This window comes from Solea solea, chromosome 12 (genome assembly GCF_958295425.1).
Source record: "Solea solea chromosome 12, fSolSol10.1, whole genome shotgun sequence".
Classification (NCBI taxonomy): Eukaryota; Metazoa; Chordata; class Actinopteri; order Pleuronectiformes; family Soleidae; genus Solea; species Solea solea.
Window position 1 is genome coordinate 4,646,259 of NC_081145.1, and position 24,533 is coordinate 4,670,791.

General features: G+C 40.0%; 1 protein-coding gene across 4 annotated transcripts in view; it reads left to right on the forward strand.

Annotated features, from left to right (window-relative positions):
• LOC131470240 (voltage-dependent calcium channel subunit alpha-2/delta-1) overlaps positions 1 to 24,533 on the forward strand; it is a 97,179-nt gene that overhangs the window by 18,660 nt on the left and 53,986 nt on the right. For all 4 annotated transcript variants that reach the window (XM_058645938.1, XM_058645941.1, XM_058645937.1 and 1 more), the window contains exons 4-6: positions 17,942 to 18,001; positions 20,612 to 20,647; positions 21,832 to 21,961. In XM_058645938.1, coding sequence (XP_058501921.1) covers positions 17,942 to 18,001; positions 20,612 to 20,647; positions 21,832 to 21,961 — 226 coding nt within the window. The remainder of the gene's footprint in view (positions 1 to 17,941; positions 18,002 to 20,611; positions 20,648 to 21,831; positions 21,962 to 24,533) is intronic.

The following is a 24,533-nucleotide window of genomic DNA, read 5'->3' on the forward strand; positions in this document are numbered from 1 at the left end:
TGCAGCAGGGGAGAAAAAATACTATTGGTTCCCTTTTTTTAGAGATTGTGTTGACGTCTGCAGATCAAAATCAGTTCACTGGCAGATATCGCTGGGTTCACCCAGGCTACACTTCGTCGTCCTTCCTCATGCAACACGATAACAATCGATACGCCACGATAATGTGGCAGATATTGATATTTTAATTAACAAATGAAGGTGAGTCCCTGCCGGTTTCACCACTTCATACTGCTGCTCACAGTGTTGCTGCTCAAATGAATGAGGGCCACTTGGGCAGAAGTGGCCTGCATGAAGAAGAGGGAGTTCACAGCAGGATAATGGCAAAGAAAGCTACGTTAAGAGATGCTCCATCCATGTTTACTACATCCACTTTATGCTAACTGTTCATTATGTTGTGAATAAATAGAGAAATCCTGAACTTTGAACTTTTCACATACAGTTAGACGGATAACGTGATGGAATCATTGTATCGTGATATTATTGGTATCGTGGACGTATAACGTATCGTATCGTGAGGTAGTTGTGACTCCCACCCCTTACAGTCAACTACAGCTGTTGTGGTCTGTTTTCTCTCCACTGATGCCTAGTGTTTGCCCACTGTGTGAATTGTTGGGTTTCTCCGCACTCCATGATGTCGTCTATGTACAGTGCCTTCAGATAATGTATGTTATGATTTGGCGCTATACAAATAAAATTGAATTGAATTGAATTGAATTGATGTAACGGGTTAACCAGAAAGCACCAAATACTATCAAGCTGAAAAGGTGACCTATCGTCACCGAGTGCATGGGAGGCAGACGCACTCAGTATATTGATTCCCCGGTCGTGCTTGTTACTGGGACACGGATAATAGTCCATTTAAATGGTGAAGTCAAGCTTCAGCCGTTACTAATTTACTGTGCGTGGAAATGTCCTGACTAATGGATCGGAACATCGGCTCACTGTTTCAACTCAAACCTTGTTTGGGGACAGCTGTGACCCTGTTTTTCTTTTTATTTAACTATCAAGACTAATTAGATGGGACACACGTAGCATTTTTCATGAATATGATGATGTTTTGTTAGAATTACAGTAATCAACAAGTGACAATTACAAGTGTCAATAATTAGCGGCGTCTGTTTTACACCAGTTTGTGGTGGTGTTTTTCAATTATACAATCCACGTAATGTTTGTGGCTTCTCCGGCAATGCTGCTAAACACATAATCCTGGACTGCCTGGATATTTACATAAGGCCGGCAGAGAGTGTGGACAAAGGATTGTCAAAAAACATGTGATTAACGATGTAATGATACAAAGAATAGGCAGTCAAAGGTAGGAACTGTCTGGTGCACAGAATCAGGGCGGGGCAATGAAATGATCTCAAAACAGGATAGTGATTAAAAATGAGATCAATAATTATGACTTTGGATTTAATACAAATGTCAGAAATCAGTGCTAGACAGAGTCTGCCCATTTGACCTGCTTGCAGGATAGGCTCTTTTTTCTGATGTGAGCATTGTTTGAGTTGCTGTGAAAGAAAACGTTATACAGTACTCCCGACCTGAGGACATTGTTGAGCACATCCATACTCCCCTTTCTTTTAAAAACATATACATTCTGCTCCTGAGATGCCTAAATATTTATTTCCCCCAGCTTTTTAGAGCCACAATACTGAGAAGTTTATTAAACACTTCTGGCTGAGTTTTTGTTTGAAGATTGTGGGGATAAACAGGCAACGTTGTTTTTCTTTATTTCATAGTTCCTCCTCAACATGTACGGGGTCCTCATAACACGGCTGCGCGAAACTGCTGTGACGTCATTTTATACACGACACAAACACACAGTGACAGGTAAAGGAGTTGTTTTCTGGTTTAACTGAATCATTAGAATCTGGGAATTAAAAAAAAGATTTGTTCACCAAATCGTTCAGTAGTTCCTCCATGACCGGAGCACAGTCTTTGTAACAGATCTACAGTTCAGCATTGTTCGGTCTCACAACCCTTCCAGTGACAACACTCTCTGAGCTCTCTTGGTCGCTCACCAGAGCAGGCACCAAAAAAATAATGTAAAATGTAAAAAGACAGAGACCTTTGAAAAAGATGACCAAGTTCACTTCCTGATTGGTTCTTATCAGCTGTGAAGGCAAACCTTAGTTAACAATTTTATTTCCATCTCTTCGTCAGTCCAATAAAAAATCAATTGTCCTACTTGTCATCATTGACATAGTATTGACATTTATGTGGAGTTTGTCTGTTGTCCCTGTGTGTGTGTGTGTGTGTGTGTGTGTGTGTGTGTGTGTGTGTGTGTGTGTGTGTGTGTGGGTGGGTTCCCTGGCTTCCTAACACCGCCTAGAAACATGCAGATTACATTAATGCTCTGAGACTTTGAGTGTGAGAGGAAGTGGTTGTTTGAGACTGTACGTTGGACCTGTGATGGACTTTGTCAACAATGTCAACTTATGATAAAGTGGAAGAAAATTGATGAACTCTACTGTCTGAAAAGAAGGAACGGCAGTGGAGGGAATCAACTCGTTTACAACATGTGCATGCACAGTGTACCCGATTGGTCATGTGATGTGTGTTGTGTGACACAGATGGTTTTAAATGAAAATGTTGTATTGTAGATGTGAACCCTTCTTATTTTGGCTTCTCCCTTTCGGGGTCGCCACAGCAGATTTTCTGCCCCCATCTTGCTCTATCCCCTTGTGTCCTCTTCTTGAGTCCTTGAGTCCACCAACTGTCCTCACGTCCTCCTTCACAACATCCATGAACCTTCTCTGTGGTCTTCCTCTTTTCCTCCTGTCCGGCAGCTCCATCTTCAACATCCTTTGTCCAATATAATCACTGTCCCTCCTCTGCACGTGACCAAACCATCTCAACCTTTCTGCTCATTGATGCTCATTTCTCATCCTGTGCATCCTGGTCACTCCCAACAGAAATAGCCATAGTCTGCGGTAAAGGACAGAAAACACACAAACATTTATATGAATGACTATGATGCCAATCTTGCTTGGGTCTGGCCTGCTGCACACCTTGTCATCCAGTTTGGAACAGCACCCGTATGTCTGCTTGTGCTCATTTGCTGATTGCCACACCCATTCGCCTGGAAGATTCAGCTCAATCTGGTCAAACTGTGTCCTCAGCAGACAATTGAGGACATCTGTATTGTGACTTTTTTTAATTCTCGTACTGTGGCTTTGTAACTCTCGAAAGTCTTGTTTACTGGAAACACATGCAGGCATTTAGTTTCAATAAGTGATTAGTTGTTTTCTTTGCTTACACCCTTAGGATTGTTCTGTTTAGTAACACAAGGAACAGGTTGTTGTTTTATGTATTTTTGATTTTGGTCATGGGGTTTCGATTTATTAAAGGAAAAGCTCTGGTTTTAAATGTCTCTTTGGGTTATAATTACTTCATGTATTAAACAGCAACCATCCCCTGTTCCCTCTATGTCATTGTTTATTTAATGCCTTCAGTAAAATGAACATTCTTTTTCATTTTTTCATCTGATTTACATTTTTTGTGACTTCCCTTTACCCTTACAAGCAGGTTCATAACATAACATTTTTTAAATGTATTTTTTAGTAATATGTAGTATTATTTGTGTTCGTAGTATGTGCTTCACTTATTCCCGTTCCCTGGTTAACCACTGTACAAAGTATCAATGGCAAAGGCACTGGAAAAACATGCATAATGCACAGTTGTGTGCATCTGCAAACAAGACACACATTACATTATACAGACTCCTGTGCACAGTCACAGTAGCAGCATAAGATACTTCTATTACAAGACCTAATAGCGGACACCTGCTGGGACGGCTCCTCACACACAGCCTGCAAGTTTGGTCCACAGCTGAGAGCAGCACCAGCATCAGTGGAGCCGGAGCCACACTGCTGTAAGCGTGGGATCGAATTGTTCTCTACTGATAATGTCTGAAGAGATCGGACACAGATTGGCCGCAATGTTACCAATACAAATCTGAACTTTCATTTTGAAGCCTCTAGAATCGCAATTTGTGTCATGTTCACATTTTTACTATTGGACAAAACCACACTCATATGGGCCTTATTTTATTATCTATGTCCATCCATCCATTTTTACTCAGGAGCAGTATGCCCACTTTTTTTTTATCAGTGATCTGTGTCATGGATATTAGGGTGGTGCCATGGTGATATCAGGATATAGGGTGGTCTGGGAATTTAAGTTGTGGCTGTTGTTGAAGAGTTTTTATACACACCTGGACCTCTTTAAAGCCTTTTCTTTAAAGGTAAACTAATTAAGACCTGAAGATCGTTTGGTGCAAAGGCCCTATTGTATGTGCATCACTATTTGAGCTCGCCCATCTTGGTTGCAAAAATGAGGACGTAACCAAGGTTTAGGGCGATCCTGATGAATTTTGCAGGAACTATAGTTAAAAACTGATTTTCACATTGTGTGTTCCCACTAGCCACACACCAGGCTTCCGCCCAGTTAGACACTGCTGTCACCTTCCTTTGATCTGTATGCAGATTACCAGGTTACCGTGGCAACCATGGTAGTGGCCAAAAATATGCTTGCAGGAATAGCATGCAGCAGGTGTGAGGGCATGTTCAGTGCTGCTAACAAGTTTAACATATCACCTTAGACAGATGTCAAACTAAATGTCAAATAAATCATTTCAGGCAGTTTTTTTCAGAACCCAGCGAATCAAAATGTGTTCCCATGAAGTCTAAACCATCAATAAATCAATGAGTAACAATGATATAAAGAAAAATAAAAGTTCAATGCTCTAAACAGAGATTTCCGAATAAATGTAAGCTGTCTGATCAGATACAATACATTTAGTGTGGAACAGTGGAATACACACAACTCTAAATATACATGAGAACAAAAGAGTGAAAAAAAGAAGGTATGAGATGAGGAGCAGCTGTAGATTTACTGTTTCCATTGGAGGCTTTGGCCTCAGAGAGAAGTCATGTGGAGCAGCGCTGCTGTCCCCTGGGCTCTGCAGATATCCTGTTCTCTCTCTCTGTCACACTCTCTCCTCCTCTCTTCACACATCACCCCCTCCTATGAGACTCCTGTGTCATGATTGTTTTAACACACATTAACCGTCCAATTGTGTTTGGGACAGTTTCAAGTCAAAATATTTCACGGTATATATTTCTTTCTTTTTTTTGCACGTCTTCAAAAACACTTTAAAGCACAAAAACTATGCCAATTTAATTAAGTTTTATAAGATTCCCATATGGCAGTGATGGAAAACTGACAATTTCCTCACAATACAGAGCTGACAAACATCTTTTTTTAGCCTCACATTAGGGGACACACACAGGGGTGGGAATTGCCAGAAACACCACGATACAATGTCAAAGTCATGATATTTAAGTCATGATATGATATGATATTGTGATATATTGCATATTTGCAAAATCAAATATTGCGATAATAGCTCTTGTGAGTGTGAGCACTGAAACATCAATTGATTTATTTGTTTTGCTAATCCGCAAAAAGTTGAATCTTTATTTGTAATATCAGTTAAAAAAAATGATGAGATTGAAATTGCTGCCAAATCTGCAATCCGGATCAAATCCGGTCTAAATTTAGTCTCATGGTAGAGTGTCAGATCCTGCATGGATTTACCAAATTCAATTAAACAGACTTATGATTCTTTTAGTAGTTACATAACAATGAACCTAAGTAAACCTGAACAGGGAAACAATGTCGCTTATGAGAGTGAAGAAGAGCGAGAAGGGGAAAGAGAAACACGACGTCTAAAAATAGGACAGAGAGAAGTTCAATAGTTGACTTTCTGAGATGAATCATGAATCATCATTCCCCACTTCACCTCCTCACTTGTGTTTTGTGACCACATGTGTTTTTGTGGCGAGGCATCAATCAACGGCTCTGCAAAGACTCCAGATCACAGGAAATACAGTGTAAGCACATTCCTCTGTGAAACTCTGAGAGTCGTGTGGTGTGAACAGACCTGGAAGCATGATCCTGATAGAGGGACAGGATTTGGATGCTGCGTTGTGTCGTGAGGAGCGTTTTCTTTTTTTGTAGGCGTGGTTTAGGACAGGCCCGCCACTTAATATGAATTTATAATGTGTTATATCAGCCTTTTTTGATATTTATGCATACACTTTTCATCATAAATATGTTTTTATTGTGAACTTGATATCATTGCATATCAAAACAAACACTTTGTAGTGGATCTTTAAATGAATCGGAATGATGAAAAACAATATGTAGTGCTGTCCAACGTGGTAAAGAGAAAAACAAAAAAAAACATTCATGGGTATTTACATACCAACGGCTGGATATGTCATAGCCTCGTGACAGAAACATTGCCAATATTAAGAAGATGGAAAAGAAATCAACGTGTTCACCCAAGTCTTGCAAATGCCAAAGGAGCCAAAGGCGACGGAAGCCCACACGTATTGCAGAGTAATTTGACCTGGGAGTGAATGCTGATTAAACACTTCCCCACTGGGAATGAGATTTGTTGGAGTGTTTTCTAAAAGCATCATCAACAAACCAAATGAGTTCATATCTTTAGGCAGAATAGTGATCGATCTCTCCAGTACAGTTCTTTCTTGATTTGTAGACTTAATGCTGGAGGCAAATTCCCTTTTTCCTTTTTTTCCCCCTAAATTTGTCACCTATATATAGTGCTTCGGAACTTGGTGCCCTGCAAACACATGACCTTTTGTCATGTTTCCATTATGTGGCATTTTAATCTGGGAATATAAGACCCATGGAAAATAAGAATGAATCCCTTTTCTTTTTCTCCCCCTCAAACCTCGCATCCCTTTCTTTCTGTCACCTCCTCCAGTCCGCTGTAATTCTCCTGTGGACAGCTCTTTGCCTTTTGTCACACATCTCTGTCAAGATGGAATTTAAAATCAACCTTTCTTTATCTTTCCTGCCCTCTATCTGTCTGTTATCGTACTCTCCTGTCTGAATAAACTGCATCTCCACTCTCCATGCAACTCTTTTTCCCCTGCCCTTTGTATTCTTCTTCTTTTACACTCGCTCCTGTCTGCCAGTGTTTGTTCCACATTCGGTGTCTGTCTCCACTGTTTTCCATTTCTTGTTGCCCTCAATTTCTCCACATTTGGTTATTCCTGTTTATAAACATGCACCGATATTAATGCAGTCAACAGACATGCACACAGGATATATAAATATATTGGTTTTTATTGCTTGTTTTCATAAGCTGGCTGTTAATGAGAACAACAAACACTATTATGCTGAGTCTCGTCTTTCTTTCTCTTCGGACTGTAGTTTGCATTTCATCCATTTGCTCTTTGTGCATTCTCCTCTTCCATTTGCTGTTCTCTGATTCTCATATAGACCCATTTGTACAACTTTCTCCCCCCCCCTTCCATCTCTTGACTTTGGACTAATTGTCACGTATAGATTACCAGCCATCATTCATGTGGACACACTCAGCACATTTCCATGCTCAGTTACTGCACCATTTAATTGGAATACTGTCCTTGTCCCAGTATCCAATCACGAGTGGGGAATGAATAGCCTGGCTAACACCAAACTGCATCTCAGACTTAAATGAGATTGAGTATGATTCTGGAAAGGGGGGAGTCGCCTCTCATCTCCAAGAGGCGGGACCTACGGAGGTAGATGAACGTACGTAATAGGACCAATGACCTGGATGACGTATGCAGAGCATTTTTGTGACAACTACAAAAATGGCTGGCACCTAGTTATAGTGTATATATTGTGTGTATTGTGTATATTGTATGTATATATAGTGTATAGTGTTAGTGTATAAAACATCTCAACAGTTTTACAAAAGTTAAATTTACTAAGTAATGGAAAACGATGTGCCTGAGAGTACGAGTACAGCCCCCCCAACTGGAGGTGTTTAAATTTGATTTAATCCAATTTTTGTCAAACTAAAAAAACAGTAATTAAATCTTTTTTTCTGACATTATGTAAATGTACTGAGTGTGAAAATAAAGCAGGGAGGGATAAGACTGGATGTGGGTGTTAATGATGTCTCAGACTCTTACGAGTCTTATGAGTATTGCATTGTTGTCGGGGTAGAAGGCAGTGTGCTCTGAAAGACCCATTGATTTTAGGCGTGTGGACACACACACTCACACACACACACACACACACACACTGAGTCTTGGGGACTCTGTAAGTTTAGCAGACCCTGTCTCATTTTCCCCGTCTATCCTTTAAGCTGTGCTCTGCTTTCCCACTAAATGCACGGGGTGCTGCCGTGTCGGTATGACAGCTAAGACGGGTGAGAGTGGGGTAGTAAAATCCCTCTCTCTCTCTCTGGAGGTCGTGCAGGTATAGGACACTCAAACGTGTTCGTGTGCTCTCTGTGGCTGCAGCATAATGTTCTCATACATCTGTGGGCATGAAGGGAGGGAAGGTGCATGGAATGAGAACTACTACATTACGTGCTCTGTTTGGCTGTTGGAATATTGATGGGCACAGCAGTTGTTGCGGTCATGACTTGGTTGTTTTTATGTTCAACTGGGATTAGAATATAGCACTGCAACTTGTGTGAGGAATGCTGCCTGTGGATAGAATGGAAGGTTTTTCCCTCCTTCTATTAGATTTCCCAACGCTTTAATGAATTTCCTCTCCCATTTGCTGCATTTTCTCACTGAAGCAGCTCATTCCTTAAACCACTCCACCTCCCCGTGGAGCCAATTCCCTGTCTCAATGAAGACCCATTTTCCCATTAGGGCTGCGGAAATAGGAGTGGCTCTCTTAAGGTCTCCTGTAGTCATTCAGCAATAGAGTGGGTTTGTTAAGATGTGGCGCTGGGGTCTGGGAGAGGCAGACTAATGAGCAGTTAGACCATGTAATGGGGAGTGTGTTATGCAAGCCGTAGCATTGGGCAGTAATATGGTATCCCAGGGTTTTAAATATAGTCTCAATTTCATGGCTGTCAGTGTAGGAAACACCTTACTGAGCACTAATGTGTTTGCTATGCCTGACATTTAGTATGCGTATGATTGTCATAATGACAACAACCAATCACAGCTTCCTGCGATACACAACATCACTACGTCACCACTGCTTCAGGGTCACGCACTATCCCGCAGTTCCCGAAGTTTGTAAATCACCTTATGTTGAAACTAAAACCCAGGATTTGGTGTTGCGGGGCCCTCAGGCCACATCCACACGGAAACGGCACGAAATGTAAACAATGTTTTCCACAAAGTTTCCCGTAAACACAGCAGGAAATATCCCTGATACCATTGGAAGTCGCCTAAATGGCTGTTTCCGCGTGGTGGGAACACCTCTCCGACACATGCGTGTGATTTCTGTGTGGACGGCCCCTGAGGCTCTCGCTTGGCTCTTTAATTGTCTGCCTTTACATAAAAAACCTTGTGTCCCACCTGCTTTAACAGAAGGTCACTGATCTCTTTGCGGTGTAAATACTGATAGATTCTTCACAGTTTCACCGTCTCCGGCGACAGAGTAGGGGCGGTGGGCGATATGGCAAACATATCGTATACATATACAAGGTTTTTTTTACAATAAAATCATCAGATTTGATCACGATTCATTGATATTTAACAATATACGGTGCCACCAAATAGTCTCTCCGTGTTAAAACATTGCCCTAAAAGAAACCAAATATAGGAGAGCATTAAGGCCAAAAACATTTATTTTAATCAGTCTGTGCAATTTTATAATTCTTATATCTATAAGATTAAAGTACACTTAGACTCTGTTTTAGAGTATTTTTGCGTAGCTAAAAAATTGTATTTTAATTTAAAGTGTCAGACTGAAGCAGCTACAGCTTCTGTCCTGGAGGAAAATATCTCCTCTTTCTGACCACAGTCTATAAGCGATAGGCAGGAAAGTTAACACAAGCTTAAGTCTTGTTGCACTTCAGGTAAAAACTATTGTCAGCATCACTTTACGTTTAACTTTCTCCACTGCGACTGGTCTGTGTGTCTGTGTCAGGCTCCCGTTGTTTCGCAGGCCGAGGCAGACACAGATCTCTCCTCAGGATTCTGAACAACAGAGTCAATTTAATACTTGACATTGTATTATTTGGAAAATACAGTCACAGTCGCGTCACATGATTATTCTACTGTGATTTTTACTACAGTATAGTAGTTTTAAGGTAACATGTAAAGAGTCAATTTAATTCTATATGTTGAACTCTTAGTGTGATGTTAACACTTAAGACAGCTAGTTATGTTACAATGTTCCCGCAGTTACACAAGTATTTGTTAGGTTCCAAAGTTATCATCTGTAAAAGTAACTCCTCTATCCTTCTACAGCCATTTTCAGTTCTATTTCTATGTTCGAGTTAAATTAGTAGAAGCAGCAAATGTTTTTCAGTTTGATGCTTTTCCATTTGTTGATAATTTTAGAAAGTCGAAAGATAGGAAAGTCCGCCTGCTACAAGCTCATCAGTGTCCCTCAGAGTGACAACTTTAGCCTGGTTAAAGGTTGGTTGTCTCATGGCTGGAGGACGCTGCTGTCAAACCGTCATCCTCCTCTTCCTAGCAGCTTTAGCCCACAGGTGTGTGAGTTCCTCGCAGTTGACAGACACTTGTTACCCGCACACATCTTGCATTTTACTGTGATATTCAGAAAAAAAGCTTCAATGCACATGCTATTTGTCCTGTCATCTAACCAGCTGAGCTGCTGCACACACAATAATACAACCACAGCACGCAGACATGTGTCTGTGGAAAGACAAATTGAGAAATTGAGCTTGTGGATGTTGTTTTTTTTGTGGCAAAAAAGTACAAGAATAAGGCAAGTTTTTGATAAAGTAACTTAAACTGCAGAACTCACATGTTTTTCTTTATTTGTTACATCAAAACAGTAATCTGAGTTCTGTTTTACAAACTCCATCTGACACAGTCACTGAACTGAAATACGACAGAACGGGTTGTGATTCGCAGACAGAGCAGGAACCATAAAAACACCAAGTACCAGCTTGGAAAAGCAAAAAGAAAAGTTGAGTTGAGTCGAGTAGTGCTAAAACTGTATAGAGTGGAAGTGGAATTGCGCAAATATTTGGGTATTTGTGCACTGCCAAATGAAAAGCTGAGCTTTTCTTAACTTCTCGTGCACACACTGCAAGGAAAACAAAGCAACAGAACCAGAATGTGGAAAGTGAGTTTTGATGTGTTTGAAGAAACAATGAAATCAAATGAATAATGAAAACAGACAGTGATTATGATCATCAGATGCATGAGTTTCTGATGGATAATGTTCAGACACATATAATCATTAAGTTGTACTGGTGACACATTTAAATAACATCTGCCATATGTGAAATGCAGCTTAAAATGATTTGTCTTTGGAAAAAGAAGAAATACTTTTTTTCTATGTTCAGAACATACTGTATACCAGAAATGTTGTAAAGATTTAATACGGCACGACTCTATGATCTCATTAACTAAACTCTAATAATAGTGTTATGCTGTCCTGTCTAATTAGTGCTTTCAATCTACATTCAAAGTCTCGCCCTCTCTGTCTATATGTATGTATGTATATATATAATATATATATATATATATATATGTATATATATGTATATATATACCCACTTTACAATAAGGGTACCCTAGGAGCCTCATTAAAGCCTAACAATTATTAATAAATGCTTAATTCTGCTTAAGTAATGCTTATTCAGCATTTCCATCAACATTTAATAGTCATTACTGTGTTAACCCTTTGATGATGTATGAATTAATACATTAATTAACCTGAAAACTCTCAAACACTCCAAACCAATAGACTGGAATGGATTAATTCTATGATCCAACCATTACTATACATCATCCGTGCAATAACAGAACAATGGACAATTAGCATACCAGCACCTCTCATTTGGAACGTATCAGATTAAAGTTATCCGATTGGCATGTTCACATGACATGTTTTTTTATTCAGATCAGACTTATGTTCTGATTACTTGTCCATGTAAACTTACTGTAGCTCGTGTTCATATCGATATCAAGCCTGAGTGTAGAGGTGCTGACCGTCTGTTCCCTCTTGTTTGGATGGTGTGGCGACATCTTTGGTTAAAGGTCACCTGCAACAAGAAGTAAACAAATCACACACGCATTAATTACTTTATCTTTTTTATAGCAGGTCGTTAAATGTTTAAAATGAATCGCACACGCTTAACCCTTTAATTGTGGTGGCCTTACTTACTAATCACTGACAACGAGAGCAAATAACTTGCACTGTATAACCCTGAGATGAACTGTCTCTCAGGGAGACGTCTCATCAAATCAACCCTGACTCTGTAGTCGAGAGCACATTTCACTGTGTGGCCGCCTTCTTTTGGTCGTCAGATAACCTCTGTGTGTGTGTGTGTGTGTGTGTGTTTGACAAAGCGAGATGGAGAGGGAGACAGAGGGAAGAGAGGGGGGTAATTAGGTATCTTTCCTCACACACGTCTCCTCCCCCTCCCCCATATCTCCCAGAGGGTAAAGGAGCCTTGTCAAAGCCCTGTCATGAATTTTTAACAACCGTGTCTGCTCTCTTAGGAGGTGTGTGCGTGTGTGTGTGTAGGTGTGTGTGTGTGTGTGTGTGTGTGTATGTATGTGTGTGTTCAGATACTGTAAGTGTGAGGAGGAAGGATTTCGACACAAAATCCTTCTCCATTGATGTCACACAAATGATGACGTATGAGAAGCTGTTGCTGACACTCGTGTATCACATTGCATGCAACATTGGAGCAAAGGAGGGGATCTGTAATCAATATATCCATATGTTCAAATGCTCATTTGATGCAGGGTGTGATTCAGGATTAGTCATAGCACTGCGTAGTATGTAAGTAAATGGTCCATAGGTGCATAGCCCTTCTTTAATGTCAATGGCTACTTTAGGTGCTTTACGCTAGAGTTTTTCCTTTCATTATAGATGCATTCATACAGTATACGTCAGTGTCTAGCCTAAGGAGACACACAGACGAGAACAGCCGGGGCTCAAACCACCAATCTCCTGACCTTCATACTGTATATCACTGGAAGCTGCTGGTCTTTGAAAGAAGGGGAAGTTATTCATACAAAAATCCTGCCCTCTGTTCCTTTTTGTAGAAAATGTAACACACAATGTGGCTGCTGAGACGAAGGATCCGGTGTTATTCATACATATGTCAATCAAAAAGTGATTCCATGCATCAGCCCAGCGACTGCGCCTGGCCACTCCTACATTGACTCCCAGAGACACTGAGCTTCCCTGGAATTGACGATTTTGTCACGATTGTCCAATCACCATAGCACTCGTGCCTTTGCAACAAGAAGACCTGGGTCACAAAAAGGGCCTTTCTGAGTTTGTTCTCCCTGTGTGTGCGTGGGTTTTCTCCAGGTTGTCTGGATTCCACCCACAGTCCAGATTGTGAAAATTAGGGGATTAGGTAAATTGGAGACTCTAAATTGACCATAGGGGTTGTTATTTGTCTTTATGTGGCCCTGTGATGGACTGGCGATCTGTCCCGGGTTTAACCCAACACCCTTTCGCTCTTTCGCTTTTTCGGTCACTGCCCCGAGATTGTGGAACAATCTTCCACAGCATGTTAGACACGCCCCCTCACCGTCCACTTTTAAAACACATCTTTAAACCCATTTTTACTCTTTGGTTTTCGACCCAGTATGATATCTATCTATCCTTTTTTATAGTTGTATTGTTTGACTTGTTCATTTGTGTTGTATTTATACTTTCTACAGTATTTTATTGTTTTATTGTGTGTTTTATTGTTTGCTGTTAGGTTTATGATGTCATTTTTATATTGTATTTGTCTTATTGATCTCTGATGTACAACACTGTTGTTTTATAAAGTGCTTTATAAATAAAGTTGGATTGGATTGGATATGTCAACTGGGATTGGCACCAGCACTCCCGCAACCCTCATGTGAAGGATAAAGCGGTAGAAGATGAGCGAGTGAAAGTGAGATCCAATCATCGTCTTGATCACCTACGCTGTGCTGTCTCATAGAGATCACTGGTTTTAATGCACTGTGCAAAAAAAATTGTGTCAGACGAAAGAAATAATGTACATACATATAGTTGATCGTCTTCTAGCACACTTTTAGGAATGCATTTGTTTTAAGACATTTTTTTAAGACGTCTTAGAGCAATCACCTATGTTTATATAGGGCATTTATTGAATACATGTGTGACATACACTTAATATGATACATGAAATATTATATATATTGATTAAAAACACATGGAATTGAAAAAAATATGTTTAAATAGTCACCTATTTAATTTTAAATCTAATTATTTGTGTTGTAGCAGAATATTACCAAAGTTAAATATCCTTAATTTAACATCAAAAAAGCCACAGAAATAAAGCAGGTATTAAAGAAAAATGAAAGGCAATAAGTGTGTTTTATAATACGGATCACAGATTTTATAGTATAGTGAAGCACAAACTTTCTTTCCAAAGAAATCTTTTCATAAGTCAAAAAACAAGTGTGCAGCTTTATAATCAGATATATCTCATATATCTGGATATAGACAAAAAGGATCCATATATTATTTATAATCCATATCCCCCAGCCTTACAGTAATATTGATTTATATCGCGGTATATCAATATTGAATGATCAATCAGTCATATCAGTGTATCATGATGAGCCTGTTTTGCCCAGCCCTAGTTTTATGTATTGAACAAATGTAGCATTTCAAGAAATGGTTGAAACTTACTCGGTACACTCCCCGACATTAACATCTAGTGATGTTACACGCACATTAGTTGACATTTGACTCGAGCTTAATGATGAGACTTTCTGCAAGTGGCCTTTTCAGATATGAACTGCTGCACACACTCTTCCCAAAGGTCTGGTGTGTAACTGCTCGGATGGTTTATTGACAGAAAATGAATATAATGTGTATGTTTTTAAATATACAAAAAGTGTAGAATCACTTTAAAATAAAAATTGGTTGGTTTTTCAAAGGTTTAAGAGAACACCTTTAATGTGTATTTAAAGGAATTGCTTTCCAAGGCAAACAAAGAACAACAACATCCTTTTCTGTGTGTGGAGGCCACCGTAATTCCCTTATGGCGTATTCCCACCGGAGTCATCACTGCATGGCTGAGTGAAACTGCAGTGACTTTGTTTTATTCGCGACACACACACACACACACACAAGTGACTAGTGACTTTACACCAGACTTCTGTAGTTGTTGAAGATTAACCCACATTTGTAGGATGTAGGATTAAGTAGTTTTAACTTATCGCCGGCACTGTCCCTAAATACACCACTCCACTTTAAAAGACTCCTGTTAAATATAGGGGTTTCCCTGGTAGTTGTTGGAGATTAACCCACGTTTTTAGGATTGTTAAGTAGTTTTAAGTGACAGTTTGGCGCTGTTCGGCTTGATTTGTGTGTGGGACGTCTCTTCCTTTGACGGGCCAGTCAACGGCCAATCATCGCATAGAACCTACTTAGCACGCTTGGAACCTCGCCGGAGCAGGTACTAAAAATAGTACCTTGTACCAGGTACTATGCTAGTGGAAACGCTACTCAAACCGTGGCGAGGCGAGGTGAGGCGAGGCGAGTAGAGCCAGTGGAAATGCGCCATTATACTCCTTTGAAAGCGAGCGGTGAGTGGAGGAGTCCTTCATTTGTCTCAATTGGCGGTCTCACTATAAGATGTCACTTATTTTTAAACACTGGACCATTAAGTGGAACATTATTACAGTCTTAAATCGTATTTTTTCTGTTTTTTCTTTCATAAAGAACTTCATATGAACCAAGGTTTTGCTTAGAAAGCGCTCACAAAGTGGGTGCATTCTCAGCAAAATAAAAGGATTTACGCGCTAGCATCCATGTGTACCTAGGTTCCTCTTACATTTTATTCTCCTAAAACCCCTGATATGGTAAAGCAATCTAATATTCATACTTTTATTTTGTTTGCAAGGTCACAAAGAAATAGTGAAGTGCGGATGTGGACATTTTAAGTGGTAACAAGACAAAGAAAAATGGCACTTAGAGCAATTAAATAGTTTGGATGCCCCCGTTTTTATGGGTTCTCATCTCCTCACCAAGTTCAGAAGAAATGTTTGTAAAATATTTTAATTACAGTAACAGATGTAGACATAAATCAGTGGTACAGTTTTACCACTGTCCCGACTGAACACAGCACTTGTTTACACATATAAATCGATATGATTCACTACGTGATGCAATGTGAACACATTATTTGTGAACATGATAATTTCACGATCACTAATTTGTGCCGTTGTGTGTGTGTCTCTGTGTGTTTATGGCTGGAATAGTGTTTATACTTAGCTGCTGACAGCTAGTGCAGAGGAGGTGGAGACAGGTTTGGAACACAGCCCAGAACTGGAGGCCAAAGGGATTGGGACCGTTAAACAAGAATTGAACCATTGCCGACAGCACACACATGGTCACAGACGCAGTTTAACACAGTCATACCCACAGCGCGAGCACAGAATAACATACTGTGCACGAAAAAGCATCTCACCCAGTTATGGCTCATGCACAGATCTTGGATGTCTGATGTTATAGTTGCTTGATTCTACAGTCCAGCAGATGGATATGAGAATAACTTTGAGCCAAATCTTCATCTTCCAAATTCTATGATTCATTCATAATGCATCACTGAGTGGAGTTTCTCTGAAGCTATTATAAGCCTTTGTTGTTGTGTTTGAGTTCAGTGAAGGACAACACTTTCCTCCACAGGCTTGATGTTACCACGTCTCAGAGACTGAGCAGGCTCAGGTTTGATCAGTGTGGATTTACCTGGGTGAACGTGTCCACACACAGAGTTGAGCAGAAGTATTTGTTTTGGTTTGCTTCTCTACCTGCACGTGCCTTGTCAACAGAAATGAAAACCACTTCTGTGTGAGTAGAAATGAAGCTTTGAGCAGGAGATGTGAGAAACAATTGTAATTTCTTTTTTTCCACACTTGAGTTGTGTCATTGTGCCGTAGAGAAAAGACTATTGTTTGTTGGCACAGTGATAAAGATCAGTGATGTTTTCTTTTGAAAAAATGAAAAATTAATGAGTAGGTGTGATCCTAGAAGGCGCAGTGGCTAGCATTGTTGCCTCACAGCAAGAAGGTCACTGGTTCAAATAGTGGTTCCACCAAGGGCCTATCTGTGTGGAGTGTGCATGTTCTCCCTGTGTGCATGTGGGATTCCACCTAATTAAAGGACAGCTGCACTTCGGTGGCTGCTGTGTCGGATGTCACTTCTCTCTCATCATCATCATGTTAAGCCCGCCTTAATCACACCAGCGCAAAAAAAAAAAAAGATTGGTTCCATTTTTTTGGGAGATTCTGTAGTTGGCCACAACAGTGTCCTTGCCAGACAGAGAAAACAACAATGGTCCTAAAACTGAGCCTTGTGGGTGGTATGCCATTCACTAATCCAAGGACCTTTGGATTTAGGTGCAAGACATCAGTGCATTGTGTTGTCTCAGAAAGTTAGTCTTGAAGGAAGCTTCATTGACGCATAGCAGAGCCAAATCTGATGATTGACATGGTCAAAAGACTTTGACAGGTCAGTTATATATATACAGTTGATGCTGTAATTGTACTATGGCTAGCTCTAAAACTGGATTATGTCCCCTTGATATTTAGCAGACTCTAATATGATAGACATCTTCTCACCTAGTGATCCTTTTGCTCTTTATACAATGATCTGCTTTTTCTTAACTCTGTTGACAACCCTGTTACTCTTAATACCTTTTTCACTCATTCTATCCTTCTAACACACACACACACCATTCTCCTGTACAGCCTTTTCATTTTGACATTATTGGACTCTGTGGTGCGGCCCATCAGTGAACAGACCATGATAGCCCTGTGGTTTGTGCTCTGCAAGTGACATCATAATAATGACTCTGTCTTTGGAATAGTCTCCATTGTGCCTTTTAACATACTTGCTTTTGCTCAGGTTTGCTATTAATAGACAGGTGCAGACTGTGTGCAGTGTCCCATCTAAATCCTTGTCATTTTTCACTCCCCAGAAACTGGCCACAGCTGCCGAGAAACTGCAGATGGCACATGCGTGGAAGGATGATTTTGAGGTAACAGAAGGACGCGTGCTTTCACACACAATGTTCATGCATAATATCATTGGGATTGTTGTTGGGACTCGCTGGCGAATGGGCTCACATGTTTAACCTTTAAGAAACTCTACATTATAAAAGAGTGTGTTATGCTTTTATAGTATAAGGTTTCTTTTAAATCTCAATGATGCAGAAAGTGTAAATACAAATCTAGCTCTGCTTTTACTTTTCAAGGTACAAAATATACATTTCATTTGTCTTCAAAATGATTCTATTATTTTATACATAACCATGAATTGGTTTTGATTTGACACCTCGTGACTCAGTTTGCTCACAGCGCCATGTTGGTAGGGAAAGCCATTTTCAAGCTTTAAGAGTTCACAGTTAGCTTTGAATCTGCAGAGATTTAACGTTCTATCACAGAACGTGACAGACTGAATATATCTGATCCTTATGCTACCCCAGGTGCTTTTCACGACTATGGAAATAGCCATTAGATCTGATAAACTTCCCCTTATTCTACCCCAGCGAATGCTTACATATCACAATAAAAGCATGTCAAATAAATAGGGTATTTGAGTGAATTTAGCTTTGGAGTCTGTAAAGACACTAAAGTCGGCATCTTCATCTACTGCAGCTTCTTGGTTTTCGGCAGTTTGGGGGAAACTCAAGAGAAACTTAAGTAACAATTGTGTCCCTTACTTTGTCAATGTTTTATTAACGTCAGTGCGTCTTAATATACAGTAAGGCCTTACATACACACACTTTAACATCAGTAAGAAGTGTAAAAACACAACAATTGTTGTAAGATACATTTCCCCTAAGGTTTCCGCTTCAGTGAAACTGTGAATATGGATGCAAACATCAGCGTCATGACTAACAAGCACCTGATATGACATTATCGCTCTACAAGTGGAAACCATTGTCTGTGGGTGCATTACTTCATTTTCTACCCTCACTTTGAATGTGTTTTTTAGCAGTGATCCGCCTCTGCCATCCTCACTATCTCAGTAAAATGTTCTCCCATTAGCCTGTCCACAACTGCTTTGGCATCTTGGTTGCTTTGGCCATCCACCATCTTCACTTTTTATGAAAACAAAACCGGTGTAGAGACAAGTTTGCTGACATATATGCTGCTGGTTATACTGTATATGTATATGGACATAAATGGCGTCATTCTCTGCCAAAATGGATGGAAGTCACTTTGGTTGTGTGACATTAGCTACTATCGGTACGCACAATATTTGACTTTTTGGAGTCAAATATTGGAGGACTTTCAAGGAGGTAGCTGTTGTAATCATTAGTCATATTGGCAGATCGTGGTGTTTTTGCCGATTTCGGATAATACATTTTAAAGCCAATATCTATCATACCGATATCATACTGATACTATCGTGCCTGAGCTCTATAGTTACATATCAGGCAGAACTGAAATGGAGAGTTACACTGTAGTGAAACTTGATTCAGCAGTCAGGACTAATATCCACATTTCACTCAAGCTCTTTATTGGCTCACATCACAAATGGAAAAGAGTATTTGCATTTGCAATGTAGACGTCGACTGATTGATAGACGCAGCGGCAGAATTGGTTCACGGCCGAGAAGTGGGCTGAATAATTTGGGAACCAATCACTGTCTTTGCCAAAGTGCACCACTCAAAATCACTATAAATAAATACAAATACATTTAATTTAAAAATTACAAGAAATCTGGAAGACTATGTCCATTTGTTTCGAATACAATAAACATTTTTGTGTTGACCAGCCATTTTTCTTCTTTTTTCAGTTGAATTCTTTTGTTGGTAAAAGAGGGTGTCGCTCACCTTCTATTGATTTGGACAGCCTAAACAATTAACCATAACCATAACAAGTTAACGCCTAACCCTTACCTTAACCTAACCACAATTCAAATCTTAGCCCTAAACTTAACCAGTTCCTCAAAAATGAGGTTCTGCCTCATTAGGACCAGGTTGTGGACTACAGGTCCTGACAAGGGTAGTGTTTATGCCAGAAAAGAACACACACACACACACATCTATTGCAAACACAAGGCACGTAGTCTAAATTTACTCACCATAAATCGTCCGAGGAGGTTTAATATGTTGGCATCTGCGTGTAATTAGCAGTGATTACACTTCTATGACTTAATAGCTTTAACGCACATTCGCATATACATGTCGTTATGGCATGTCATGTTTCTCATTTTAAATGACGGATACTCTGCTTTCTAAGAACCACAGTGGGAGATTAACAGAGAGAAAAGCAGCAGTGGGTTTGGGGATAGGTGACACAGAGACAGTTATGTATGTGTATCTGAGCTGTGAATTGCTGTGTTGCTTTCTCAATGGCTGTACAATTGTTCCCTGGAGCATTGCTAATGACTCCAGCTACACACGGACACAGACACAGCGAAATAAAGGACACCCAGTTTTACTCAAACAGGATTTATTCGATTAGTAGCAGAGATTAGTGTCTTCATTAACACATAACTGGGGACGAATGGAGTTGCCTGCTACAAACATAAGGGGAAAGAAAACAGTTTATAAATTCATTAATTTAACATTAATGTTAGGTTTCTTTGTGAAACAGCCTTAAAGCATGCCCAAAGTGATATCTGTGCTTGTTTACAGGATGATGAAATCGCCTACTACAACGCAAAGGACAATGTGAGTGTGCTTCTTTTTTTTTTTTTTCTCCTTTTTGCCCATTTGCTCTCCTTCCATTTAAGCCCCCGCAAACACACAGGTCACACTCGGAGCACGAGCCTGGAACATGGACTCGCTCCTCTCCACCATTCTTCTCCTTCTATTCATGTCTTATATGTCTGGTTTTTTTCTCTCTCACTCACGGTTTCCATCGCCGCCTCAGCCTTTTTACCGCAGTCCCTCCCTCTTTTGCCTCTTTTCATTCCACATAGCTTCCACCCTCTCTCAGGTGAAGAGGTTTCTGCCATGTTCTTCTCTAATTGACAGATGAGATGTATGAGGTGGCTGCACTGCTGCTTTATTAGGAAGTGACTGTTCTTACTCCCTCTTTCTCTCTCCCTCCCCCCTCTTTCTTGTTCCTCTCTTTCTTTACCCCACCGACACCACGCTTCCCTCTCTCCCTTGCTTTCTTCTCTCCATATCTCATCATGGTTTCCTTCATCTATCTCCTGCATCTGCACTGCTGTCTCTGATGTAAATGGGCGAATGTAGGTAGGAAGCTGTTGTGAATCTGCACACAGTGCACATATGTAGGCAATGGTTGTTGTCTTATGTACCTCCCAAGTTAAGATGACAGAAAATGGGTAAAAAAAATAAATACATCTATATACTGCACTAGTATATGCAGCTGACGAGGCTGTGTTTTCCTGAACACGTTGAGAGGGTGTGAAGAGTGTGAAGAGTGTGAAGAGTTCAGCAATGAAAGTGGATGCTCTTCAATCAGACTCTTGTTAAGTTCCTGTATTTATAAAGAAACATATGTTCATGCATTATTTCTCACATTTATTCTTATAACTGTGAAATAAACACCATGGAATGTCCTCATGTGAAATGATTTACACTTCACATTTTACTCTGTACATAATATGGTTGCTGTACATATTCTGATTACAGTCTGTATATAATGTTCCTTTTTATCATCTTGTTTATTTCCTATATTTCCTGGTGTTTAAAGGGCATTACATTTGCTGTAGCTTTCCTAATTTTCCCACTGTGTGACTAATAAAGGACAATCTTTATTTGTCACGATGTGATGATGCTGCAGCGGCGAGGAGGAAGATGCCGTGTATGATGTCTTTAAAGTACAGTCAGTGTCAGTCTACATCTTTATCTTTGTTTTTTCTTTTTCTTTTTTTTACCTCCAGCTGGATGCAAATGAGACGGAAGGAAGAAAATACAGGATCCGACCAGATTTTAAAGAGGACCTGCTATTTAGACGTCTGACTGATCACAACCACACGGCTGTCCACATCCCCACTGACATCTATGATGGCTGTGAGTACACACACACACACACACACTAATATTCTTGTACAGCGTTCAAATGAGGACACTCAGTGACATGTTGCAGTCACAACCATCCCAACCAAATGGCCTAAACCTACCCCTTAACTTAAACCTAATCCCCTAAAACCAAGTTCCTAACCCTTAAACAGTAACTTTAAGGTATGACTGAAAGTGGAAACCAAGCATAGTGTCCTCACTACCACAAAATGGCCTCACTTCCTGTGTTATTGAAGTTTTTTGGTCCTCACAATTTTCAGATTTCAAAGTGGGCAATGGCGATATTTTCCCGATATATTGTGCAGTCCTTGTGGCAACCATATATGCAGCTGATGAATCAATACATCATGATATATTCATTACAGATGAGCAAATGAGCTCCTAGTTAAATGATGGTTTTAAGAAGCTGGAACAACATAACAGAACTTTTTATTTTATTTATCCCGTACTCCCCTGTCTCTTGGCAAAGCTGTGTGTCCTTGGGATGAAGACGAACAAAGCGCCCGTCTCATGAAATGGATTCATATATTGTACGCTGACAGCCTTTGTCTGCAGGCAAACCTCCAAACGTGGCTGTAGCATGATAATGAGTCTTCTGATTCATGTGCTGAGGTTTGTTAATAATCACTTTGATGCATGATGTAGTCATTGATGTCAACTCTAGCCATATGTAGGAAACAGCACTAAAATAGTAGAAAAGTATGCTTATGTATAAGCAGAGAAAAACAATAGTTTTTACAGTTGTTGTATTTTATACTGTGAAATTAAAGTGGCTGAACTACTTTGCCTTAGCCCATTAGCAACATGTTAGCGTGGCTAACACCAGTTTCATCTGACCAGACCAAAACTGCTAAATGTTGCTTCTCTGTCGTGTTAAACCCGCCTCTAGTGTGCTAGAATAAAAAAAGCCTCTTTTTTTTCAAACGTGTCCTTGCCAGACGGATCTACAGAGAGAAATCAAACTGTTAGCAGATTTGGTTGGGTTCACCGAGGCCAGCAAAATGTAGGCTTTAATTACTGTAGTGTAAACAAAAAAAAGCTTTTATGTTCCTGTTTATAAATAAGCAGATGTGCATTTATTAAAGAATGCAATCGACTTGTTTTGATGAAAGCACATCCTTGACCATGTCATCAACACGTGGTGACATTTACCTTGAGTGTTTCAGAATAATTTGATTCTTGTGAGTGTCTCTGACATTAACACAAGAAAAGTTGAATGTCAATGACTTAAGGATTGTCTGGTGAATCTCTTTGCTGTGGTCGAGTTATTTATTATGCATGAGCCACTTTCTTTTCCTGTATTCTGACATTTTAAGAAGTTGAGTGATGCTCGCGTCTTAGTGTGCCGCACAAGGAGAGATGAATATACAGTAGTGTTTTGCTTCAGGATGCTTCCCCAGGACAAATGCTTCATGATGAGTCACACACTAACTCACACATATGTGGCGATGCTTATCATTTTCTTCGAACAGCTCTTGGGCAAGGTTGGTATCTCTGTTTTTTGTTGAACAAAGTGCAAATAACAATGTGTGACATTACATCGTCATCATTGAAGCAACATCGTTGACTTTTGCTACATAGTCGCTCTGCTAACCCTCAATATCTACCTTGATATCTACCTCAGGCACCAATCCCACCCACTGTTAAGCATACGTTGGTAATAATAATCCCCAAAATACAAGACCAGTTTCAGGATAGTTTCCCTCACCAGGCTGCATTGTCATTGCGTCACTTTTGCTTGTGCTTTTATTAACTGTGTCATTGTGCGACTGGCTGTCCGTGTGTCTGTGTTTAAATATTCTGTAATGAGTGTGCAGTGGGATGTGGTGTGTCAGCAGAGATTTGGAAGGGCAGCAGAATTTAGTTAATTCCTCAGCATGGCCCCCGGCCTGCTGGGGAACCGTCTGGCCCCAAGGTTATGCACTTCACATTTTCTCTGACCCCAGCCACAGGGACGGACACACACACGGCTGTTAAATGCAGGAGTGCAAGCCTGGTTTATTGCCAACGTAGTATGACTTTGTCATTTTTTTTCCCTGACACTCCTCTCTGACCATAATTATTGCTGGCTGCCATGACTACCACTTTTTTCAAGTGCGATACCAAGATCACAGTGTGTACCAATACCAATATCAGTATGATACAGTCATTTTAGACCTTTCAACTGTTCATCTTTTCACAAACTTTGTGCTAGTTATTTCAAATTATTTAAAAAAGCAAAAAATTACAACTGTGCATAAGATATCCCTTTCCCATGAAGAAGACATAAACTTTTGAGAAGAAATAAGCTTTTGATGATTTTTATTTACACTTTTACAGTCTGTGCATAGTAGCATGTGCAAAGCATGCACTATATAGGATTTTTGGATTGTATCAGATTTTACACCTTTAACCGTCCGATATCCGATCCAATGATGTTGTATAGTGTCGGACCGATAGTGATACTGATACTGAGTATTGTATCGGCTCATCCTGTTATGTTTGTTTGTGTATATCAATCTTGATAACAAGAGGTGAGGACTTAGAATTCAGGTTGGAGTTAGCCAAGTTATTCAGGGGTCAC